Genomic DNA, 10,071 nt, shown 5'->3' with positions numbered 1-10,071 from the left:
ACAATGAAAAACATAGTCCAGTTGAACATTTTGTGTCTGTTCAGAAACTATTAACAGTTGATATTCAGTCTATTTTTGACCAGTTAAATGACATCCTTGGCATTCTTAAAATTGACTGGTCATCAGTGATGTCTGTTTTGATGGTGCATCTACTATGTCTGGATGTACTGTGGGAGTTCAAATGAAATGTAAAGAAAGAAACAGTGAAATACTCTATGTACACTGCTATGCACATTGTTTGAACCTCATCCTAGTAGATGCATGCACTTCAAGTAAACAAAACAGAACTGTCCTTGATTTTTTTTTATGTTATTCAGACTCTTTATGCCTTCATGGAGGGGAGTCCTGTGTGACATGCAGTAATGGAGAAGATTTCACAAGAAGTAGGATCCCAGTTGAATACTTTGAAGTCACTATCAAACACAAGATGGGGATGCAGAGCAGAAGCAGTGGCTGCTGTAAAACAAAACTACTCCATCATTTTACAAGCTTTACAAGAGATTATTGAAACAACTCGCCTTGCTGACACTAAAATAAAAGCCAGGGGCCTTATCCACGAACTAAATTCACTCAAGTTCATCTTTGCCCTTCACATGATGCACCCTATTCTCCAGATGGTGGTAAAAGTGAGTAAGGCTCTTGAAGCTCCAGATCTCAACTTACTTACTGCAATGACAGGGGTGAAAAGCTTGTGTAACTCTTTGGCTGCGATGAGAAGTGGCCCAGAATATTTTCAATCTATTTTCAATGACAGTGTGAAAATGTGTGTAGAGAATGATATATCGATTCCCCCAGGTAAGAAGAGAAAACCGTCCACTCGTATTGATGACACATTTGAGTCCCAGCATCACTTTGATGCAAAAGAGGAACAGGAGAGAATAACTTCATTTTACCCACTCCTAGACTCAATGATTACTGGCACTGACCAGCGATTTGAACAGGAGACTTGTAAAATTGTGACTGCAATGGGAAAACTGCTGAGCTTAGACATTGGCAGGGACGATATGAGAATCATTGCCAACAAATTTAAAGTGTCCTTGGATAAGTTGGAAACTGAAGTCAGATTGCTTTGGGGTTATGATGGATCTATTCCTAAAGGTAGCACTACGAACACCACCAGAGAGTGGCTTGATTGGCTAAAGGAATCAGATTGGTCTTCCATGTTCCAGGCCTTTTACAAATCTATTCAATGCTTTGCGGTCTTACCTGTTACAAGCAGTTCATGTGAAAGAGCCTTTTCGAAACTAGCACATGTAAAAAACAAACTAAGAAGTACAATGTCCCAACAGTGCCTTGACTCACTCATGATTTTGTACATTGAACAAGAATTGGCTTCATCAGTTAATTACAATGATGTGATTGAGGAATTTAGGTCCATAACACCTGGTGAGCGATGTCTAATTCCCTAGGACAGGAAGATGAAGAAACCTTAATCTGTTTTGGTCAATTTGGGTTAGCTCATTATCTGGTTAAAGATAAAGACCATGAAAATTGACTGTATCTTTGTATAAACCTGGTTATCACTACAGCAAAAATTGGTATTTTGTGTGTCATTTTTTAAGTTTGTATTTTTTAAGTAAAGTTGAGTTAATTTAAAAAAAAATTAAGTTTAGTTAAGTTTTAGTTTCTTTAGTTTGTTTGATGAATAAAAATAATGTCCTTTATGATTGAGTATTCAATAAATGTTCGCCTTTAAAAAAAAAATAAAATCCCTGGGTGCACACCCTAATGAAATGTGCTGCGCACGCCTATGCACGTCTTCCTTATGTTAAGGGCAGATGGTAGCGAGGTGACCCCTGGGCAACCTCAGGAAGCATCACACCAACATGGAATATTGATCCTGTCAAACTGACTTGACATTTATGAGATCTCAAGTTTGCTTGATTAAAGGTAATGTTGGTATAATATACTTGGACTTCTGTAAGGTGTTTGACTTGGTACCACACAACATTCTGATTAAAAAATTAGAACAATATAAAATTAATATGGCACACATTAAATGAATTAAAAGCTGGCAACCTGATAGGTCTCAAAGTGTAACTGTAAACAGAGATTCATCATTGCGTGGGTATGTTTCCAGTAAGGTTCCACAGAGATTAGTTCTTGGCCTTACACTATTTAACCTTTTTTCAAAGGCCTAGAAGAAAACAACATAAAATCATCAGCAATAAAGTTTGCAGACTAAAATCAGGGGAGTAGTAAATAATGAATAGGACAGGTCACTGGTAGTGTGATCTGGATTGCTTGGTAAGCGTGGCCCAATCAAACAATATGTGTTTTTAAATGACTACATGTAAATGTATATATCTGGTCTACATTCTTTTTTCCTATACTTACAGGATGTGTGACTCTATCCTGGGAAGCAGTGACTCTGAAAAAGACTTGGGAGTCCTGGTGGATAATCAGCTGAACATGAGTTCCCAGGATGATGCTGTGGCCAAAAGGGTTGTGATCCTTGGAGGCAGAAACAGTAGAATCTTAAATAGGAGCAGAGGTGTTATTTTACCTCTGTTTGTTATTGGTGCAACTACTGCTGGAATACTGTGTCTAAATGTGGTGCCCACAAGTCAAGGAGGATGTTGATAAATTGGAGAGGGTTCAGGGAAGAGCCACGAGAATGATTAAAGGATTAGAAAACCTGCCCTATATGAAACATGAAAGGAGCTCCATCTATTTAGCTTAACAAATAAAAGGTTAAGCAGTGACGATCACAATTTATAAGTACCTACATGGAGAAACAAATATTTGATTACAGACTCTTCAATCTAGCACAGAAAGGTATAAAAGGATTTAATGGCAGAAAGTTGAAGCTAGACAATTTCAGACTGAAAATATGGGATATATTTTTAATAGTGAGAGTAATTAACCTTTGGAACAATTTCCCAAGAGTCGTGGTGGATTCTCCGGCACTGGAAATTTTTAAATCAATATTGGATATTTTTCTAAAATACATGCTCTAGGGATTTATTCTGGGAAAGTGCTGTATGGCTCGTGTTAGAGAGAAGGTCAGAATAGATGATTACAATGGTCCCTTCTGGCCTTAGAATCTCTGAACCTATAAAAATTAAATTATTTTAACCAACTAGTAATTCAAATCAGCAAAACATATATCATACCATTCATACCCAAGAGCCTTCCCCAAAAGCCAAAACAAACAGATGAACTTTTTAGTATGCCAATAAGGTCAACAGATTTGGGGTATTTCAGAACAAATGAGGGTCTTCAGTCTCCTTTCATTTGCGGCAGGTCATCTTTAAACTAGTGTGCCAAGGCTGGGGAACAGGAAGCCTCGGGACTACCGTACTGATGGAGATCAATAGAATAATATTACCAAAATCTCAAGAAAACGGGCTTTATCGGAACAACGTTCTCTCTGAAAGCCCTCTGAAAATCCTCCGGTTGCATTAGCCTCCGAGGACAGATCAACACAAATCTCTTGTCCCAACAGGACAGATGTGCCCTAGCTCAGGAGGTAATAGTTGGTCCCTGATACAGGTATAGCGTCCAATACTCTGCAAAAACAACGAGGAGTCTGGTGGCACCTTAAAGACTAACAGATTTATTTGGGTATAAGCTTTTGTGGGTAAAAAACCCACTTCTTCAGATGCATGGAGTGAAAATTGCAGATACAGGCATAAATATACAGGCACATGAAGAGAAGGGAGTTACCTTACAAGTGGAGAACCAATGTTGACAAGGCCAATTCAGTCATGGTGGATGTGGTCCACTCCCAATAATTGACGAGGTGTCAATACCAAGAGAGGGAAAATGGCTTTTGTAGTGAGCCAGCCACTCCCAGTCCCTATTCAAGCCCAAATTAATGGTGTTAAATTTGCAAATGAATTGTAGCTCTGAAGTTTCTCTTTGAAGACTGTTTTTGAAGTTTTTTTGTTGAAGGATGGCTACTTTTAAATCTGTCATTGAATGTCCAGGGAGATTGAAGTGTTCTCCTACTGGCTTTTGTACATTATCATTCCTGATGTCTGATTTGTGTCCATTTATTCTTTTACGTAGAGACTGTCCGGTTTGGCCAATGTACATGGCAGAGGGACACTGCTGGCACATGATGGCATATATCACATTAGTAGATGTGCAGGTGAATGAGACCCTGATGGTCTGGCTGATGGGGTTGGATCCTGTGATGGTGTCGCTAGAGTAGATATGGGGACAGAGTAGGCAACGTGGTTTGTTACAGGGATTGGTTCCTGGGTTAGTGTTTCTGTGGTGTGGTGTGTCAGGTTGGGGGGCTGTCTGTAAGCGAGGACTGGCCTGCCTCCCAAGGTCTGTGAGAGTGAGGGATCGTTTTCCAGGATAGATTGTAGATCGTTGATGATGTGCTGGAGAGGCTTTAGCTGGGGGCTGGAAGTGATGGCCAGTGGTTTTGTGTTATTTTCCTTGTTGCGCCTGTCCTGTAGTAGGCGACTTCTGGGTACCCGTCTCGCTCTGTCAATCTGTTTCCTCACTTCCCCAGGTGGGTATTGTAGTTTTAAGAATGCTTGATAAAGATCTTGTAGGTGTTTGTCTCTGTCTGAGGGATTGGAGAAAATGCAGTTGTATTTTAGGGCTTGAGTCTACAACTACCTGGGAAAATTCGGTGGTTGTCATGGTGGACAGGAAATCCAGACCTGTCTCAGAATATCATCTCCATGAAAAATTAAGGTCACTGAGTACAATTAACCTTTGTGACGTCACTGCAGCACAACTGAAGAATGTAATCAGCTCACCCAGGCACTTTGGTGGATACTTGGTAAACTAAAACAAGTCCCATCCTAACCCCCAGCCCAGGACTCACACAGAAGACAGAAGGGCTCTCTCAGTTCTAGATATGGGCTGGGAGACCTCTTACACTTATGGCTGGATTCAGCCAGTAAGGGCACACTGCGTCCTTTCTAGGTCCCTTTGGTTCATGGGGCACTGAATACCCAGCTGTAGATAACTGCACCATGATTAGTCCAACAGTGTCATCCAAACAAGTTTTAAGTAATACACACAAAATCAAAATCAGAGTCCTCATCCTTTACTACATCAGGAATGACCAGCATTTTATTTATCACCAACTGTTTCTTAGGGTATGTCTACACTACGAAATCAGGTCAAATTTATAGAAGTCGTTTTTTTAGAAATCGGTTTTATATATTCGAGTGTGTGTGTCCCCACAGAAAGTGCTCTAAGTGCATTAAGTGCAGTAACTCGGCGGAGTGCTTCCACAGTACTGAGACTAGCGTCGACTTCCGGAGTGTTGCACTGTGGGTGGCTATCCCACAGTTCCCGCAGTCTCCCCTGCCCATTGGAATTCTGGGTTGAGATCCCAATGCCTGATGGGGCTAAAACATTGTCGCGGGTGGTTCTGGGTACATATCGTCAGGCCCCCGTTCCCTCCCTCCCTCCGTGAAAACAAGGGCAGACAATCGTTTCGCGCCTTTTTTCCTGAGTTACCTGTGCAGACGCCATACCACGGCAAGCATGGAGCCCGCTCAGGTAACCGTCACCCTATGTCTCCTGGGTGCTGGAAGACGCGGTACTGCATTGCTACACAGCAGTCTGGTGCAATATGACTGGTAGCCGTCATCGTCATGTCCGAGGTGCTCCTGGCCGCGTCGGCCGGGAGCGCCTGGACAGACATGGGTGCAGGGACTAAGTTTGGAGTGACTTGACCAGGTCATTCTCTTTAGTCCTGCAGTCAGTCCTATTGAACCGTCTTATGGTGAGCAGGCAGGCAATACGGTTTGACAGCAGTCGTACTGTACCATCTTCTGCAGGGCAGGCAAGAGATGAGGATGGCTAGCAGTCGTATTGCACCGTCTTCTGCCGAGCAGCCATGAGATGTGGATGGCTTGCAGTCCTTCTCCACCGTCTGCTGCCAGCCAAAGATGTAAAAGATAGATGGAGTGGATCAAAACAAGAAATAGACCAGATTTGTTTTGTACTCATTTGCTTCCCCCCCTCCCCTGTCTAGGGGACTCATTCCTCTAGGTCATACTGCAGTCACTCAAAAGAAGGTGCAGCAAGGTAAATCTAGCCATGTATCAATCAGAGGCCAGACTAACCTCATTGTTCCAATAAGAACAATAACTTAGGTGCACCATTTCTTATTGGAACCCTCTGTGAAGTCCTGCCTGAAATACTCCTTGATGTAAAGCCACCCCCTTTGTTGATTTTAGCTCCCTAAAGCCAACCCTGTAAGCCATGTTGTCAGTCTCCCCTCCCTCCGTCAGAGCAACGGCAGACAATCGTTCCATGCCTTTTTTCTGTGCGGACGCCATACCAAGGCAAGCATGGAGGCCGCTCAGCTCACTTTGGCAATTAGGAGCACATTAAACACCACACGCATTATCCAGCAGTATATGCAGCACCAGAACCTGGCAGAGCGATACCGGGCGAGGAGGCGACGTCAGCACGGTCACATGAGTGATCAGGACATGGACACAGATTTCTCTGAAAGCATGGGCCCTGCCAATGCATGCATTATGGTGCTAATGGGGCAGGTTCATGCTGTGGAACGCTGATTCTGGGCTCGGGAAACAAGCACAGACTGGTGGGACCGCATAGTGTTGCAGGTCTGGGACGATTCCCAGTGGCTGCGAAACTTTCGCATGCGTAGGGGCACTTTCATGGAACTTTGTGACTTGCTGTCCCCTGCCCTGAAGCGCATGAATACCAAGATGAGAGCAGCCCTCACAGTTGAGAAGCGAGTGGCGATAGCCCTGTGGAAGCTTGCAACGCCAGACAGCTACCGGTCAGTTGGGAATCAATTTGGAGTGGGCAAATCTACTGTTGGAGCTGCTGTGATGCAAGTAGCCCACGCAATCAAAGATCTGCTGATATCAAGGGAGTGACCCTGGGAAATGTGCAGGTCATAGTGGATGGCTTTGCTGCAATGGGATTCCCTAACTGTGGTGGGGCCATAGACGGAACCCATATCCCTATCTTGGCACTGGAGCACCAAGCCGGCGAGTACATAAACCGCAAGGGGTACTTTTCAATAGTGCTGCAAGCTCTGGTGGTTCACAAGGGACGTTTCACCAACATCAACGTGGGATGGCCGGGAAAGGTACATGACGCTCGCATCTTCAGGAACTCTGGTCTGCTTCAAAAGCTGCAGGAAGGGACTTTATTCCCAGACCAGAAAATAACTGTTGGGGATGTTGAAATGCCTATATGTATCCTTGGGGACCCAGCCTACCCCTTAACCCCATGGCTCATGAAGCCATACACAGGCAGCCTGGACAGTAGTCAGGAGCTGTTCAACTACAGGCTGAGCAAGTGCAGAATGATGGTAGAATGTGCATTTGGACGTTTAAAGGCGCGCTGGCGCAGTTTACTGACTCGCTTAGACCTCAGCGAAACCAATATTCCCACTGTTATTACCGCTTGCTGTGTGCTCCACAATATCTGTGAGAGTAAGGGGGAGACATCTATGGCAGGGTGGGAGGTCGAGGCAAATCGCCTCGCTGCTGGTTACGCGCAGCCAGACACTAGGGCGGTTAGAAGAGCACAGGAGGGCACGGTACGCATCAGAGAAGCTTTGAAAACCAGTTTCATGACTGGCCAGGCTACAGTGAGAAAGTTCTCTTTGTTTCTCCTTGATGGAAACCCCCCACCCCTTGGTTTACTCTACTTCCCTGCAAGCTAACCACCCTCCCCTCCTCCCTTTAATCATTGCTTGCAGAGGCAATAAAGTCATTGTTGCTTCACATTCATGCATTCTTTATTCATTCATCACACAAATAGGGGGATGACTACCAAGGTAGCCCAGGAGGGGTGGTGAAGGAGGGAAGAAAAATGCCACACAGCACTTTAAAAGTTCACAACTTAAAAATTTATTGAATGCCAGCCTTCTTTTTTATTGGGCAATCCTCTTTGGCAGAGTGTCTGGTTGGCCGGTGGCCCCCCCACTGCGTTCTTGGGCGTCTGGGTGTGGAGGCTATGGAACTTGGGGAGGAGGGCGGTTGGTTACATAGGGGCTGTAGTGGCAGTCTGTGCTCCAGCTGCCTTTGCTGCAGCTCAACCATACACTGGAGCATACTGGTTTGGTCCTCCAGCAGCCTCATCATTGAATCCTGCCTCCTCTCATCATGCTGCCGCCACATTTGAGCTTCAGCCCTGTCTTCAGCCCGCCACTTACTCTCTTCAGCCCGCCACCTCTCCTCCCGGTCATTTTGTGCTTTCCTGCACTCTGACATTATTTGCCTCCACGCATTTGTCTGTGCTCTGTCAGTGTGGGAGGACAGCATGAGCTCAGAGAACATTTCATCACGAGTGCGTTGTTTTTTCTTTCTAATCTTCACTAGCCTCTGGGAAGGAGAAGATCCTGTGATCATTGAAACACATGCAGCTGGTGGAGGAAAAAAAAAAAGGGACAGCGGTATTTAAAAAGACACATTTTATAGAACAGTGGCTACAGTCTTTCAGGGTAAACCTTGCTGTTAACATTACATACATAGCACATGTGCTTTTGTTACAAGGTCGCATTTTGCCTCCCCCCACCGCGTGGCTACCCCCTCCCCCCCCTCCCCCGGGGAACATTTCTGTTCAGCCACAGGTAAGCAGCCCAGCAGGAACGGGCTCCTCTGAGTGTCCCCTGAAGAAAAGCACCCTATTTCAACCAGGTGATCATGAATGATATCTCACTCTCCTGAGGATAACACAGAGAGATAAAGAACGGATGTTGTTTGAATGCCAGCAAACATACACTGCAATGCTTTGTTGTACAATGATTCCCGAGTACGTGTTACTGGCCTGGAGTGGTAAAGTGTCCTACCATGAAGGACGCAATAAGGCTGCCCTCCCCAGAAACCTTTTGCAAAGGCTTTGGGAGTACATCCAGGAGAGCCGCGAATGCCAGGGCAAAGTAATCCTTTCACATGCTTGCTTTTAAACCATGTATAGTATTTTAAAAGGTACACTCACCGGAGGTCCCTTCTCCGCCTGCCGGGTCCAGGAAGCAGCCTTGGGTGGGTTCGGGGGGTACTGGCTCCAGGTCCAGGGTGAGAAACAGTTCCTGGCTGTCGGGAAAACCGGTTTCTCCGCTTGCTTGCTGTGAGCTATCTACAACCTCATCATCATCATCATCTTCTTCGTCCCCAAAACCTGCTTCCGTGTTGCCTCCATCTCCATTGAAGGAGTCAAACAACATGGCTGGGGTAGTGGTGGCTGAACCCCCTAAAATGGCATGCAGCTCATCATAGAAGCGGCATGTTTGGGGCTCTGACCCGGAGCGGCCGTTCGCCTCTCCAGTTTTCTGGTAGGCTTGCCTCAGCTCCTTAAGTTTCACGCGGCACTGCTTCCGGTCCCTGTTATGGCCTCTGTCCTTCATGCCCTGGGAGATTTTGACAAAGGTTTTGGCATTTCGAAAACTGGAACGGAGTTCTGATAGCACGGATTCCTCTCCCCATACAGCGATCAGATCCCGTACCTCCCGTTCAGTCCATGCTGGAACTCTTTTGCGATTCTGGGACTCCCTCATGGTCACCTCTGCTGCTGAACTCTGCATGGTCACCTGCAGCTTGCCACGCTGGCCAAACAGGAAATGAGATTAAAAAGTTCGCGGTTCTTTTCCTGTCTACCTGGCCAGTGCATCTGAGTTGAGAGTGCTGTCCAGAGCGGTCACAATGGAGCACTCTGGGATAGCTCCCGGAGGCCAATACCTTCAAATTGTGTCCACAATACCCCAAATTCGACCCGGCAAGGCCGATTTAAGCGCTAATCCACTTGTCAGGGGTGGAGTAACGAAATCGATTTTAAGAGCCCTTTAAGTCGAAATAAAGGGCTTCATCATGTGGACGGGTGCAGGTTTACATCGATTTAACACTGCTAAATTCGACCTAAAGTCCTAGTGTAGACCAGGGCTTTATCAATGAACTAAAGAAAGTGTATGAAATTCTGACCCCATCAAAATCACCTTCCTTTCCCCCCTTTTCTCCCGACCTGCCACAACTATACCCGAACTTGGCTGAGTTGTCCCACCATGTTTGGTTGAAAGTAGCTATTTGGCAATTAAATAAGGATCTACAGGGCAGACTGGAAAAGTTATCACGAAATGTGAACCCCTCCCAAAGCATAGCCCCTTGC

General features: G+C 45.4%; 1 protein-coding gene across 1 annotated transcript; it reads right to left on the bottom strand.

Moving 5' to 3' along the window:
* Positions 1-7,820: 7,820 nt before the first annotated feature.
* Positions 7,821-9,594, bottom strand: ZSCAN32 (zinc finger and SCAN domain containing 32). Its single transcript, XM_077828801.1, has 2 exons — positions 8,911-9,594; positions 7,821-8,335 (listed from the first exon to the last, which is right to left on the bottom strand). Exons 1-2 carry the CDS (start codon positions 9,491-9,493, stop codon positions 7,821-7,823), a joined length of 1,098 nt encoding a protein of 365 aa, XP_077684927.1. The 5' UTR covers positions 9,494-9,594.
* Positions 9,595-10,071: the final 477 nt, after the last annotated feature.

The sequence above is a fragment of the Eretmochelys imbricata genome, chromosome 10 (assembly GCF_965152235.1).
Source record: "Eretmochelys imbricata isolate rEreImb1 chromosome 10, rEreImb1.hap1, whole genome shotgun sequence".
NCBI classification, from domain to species: Eukaryota; Metazoa; Chordata; order Testudines; family Cheloniidae; genus Eretmochelys; species Eretmochelys imbricata.
The sequence above is the reverse complement of the archived record's forward strand: the minus strand, read 5'-3'. Positions and strand labels throughout refer to the sequence as shown.

Coding starts and splice junctions, on each gene's coding strand:
- ZSCAN32 (XM_077828801.1), bottom strand. CDS start 9,493: ATGCAGAGTTCAGCAGCAGAGGTGACCATGAGGGAGTCCCAGAATCGC. Junction 8,336..8,910: donor AGGCGGAGAAGGGACCTCCG/GTGAGTGTACCT, acceptor TTCCTCCACCAG/CTGCATGTGTTTCAATGATC.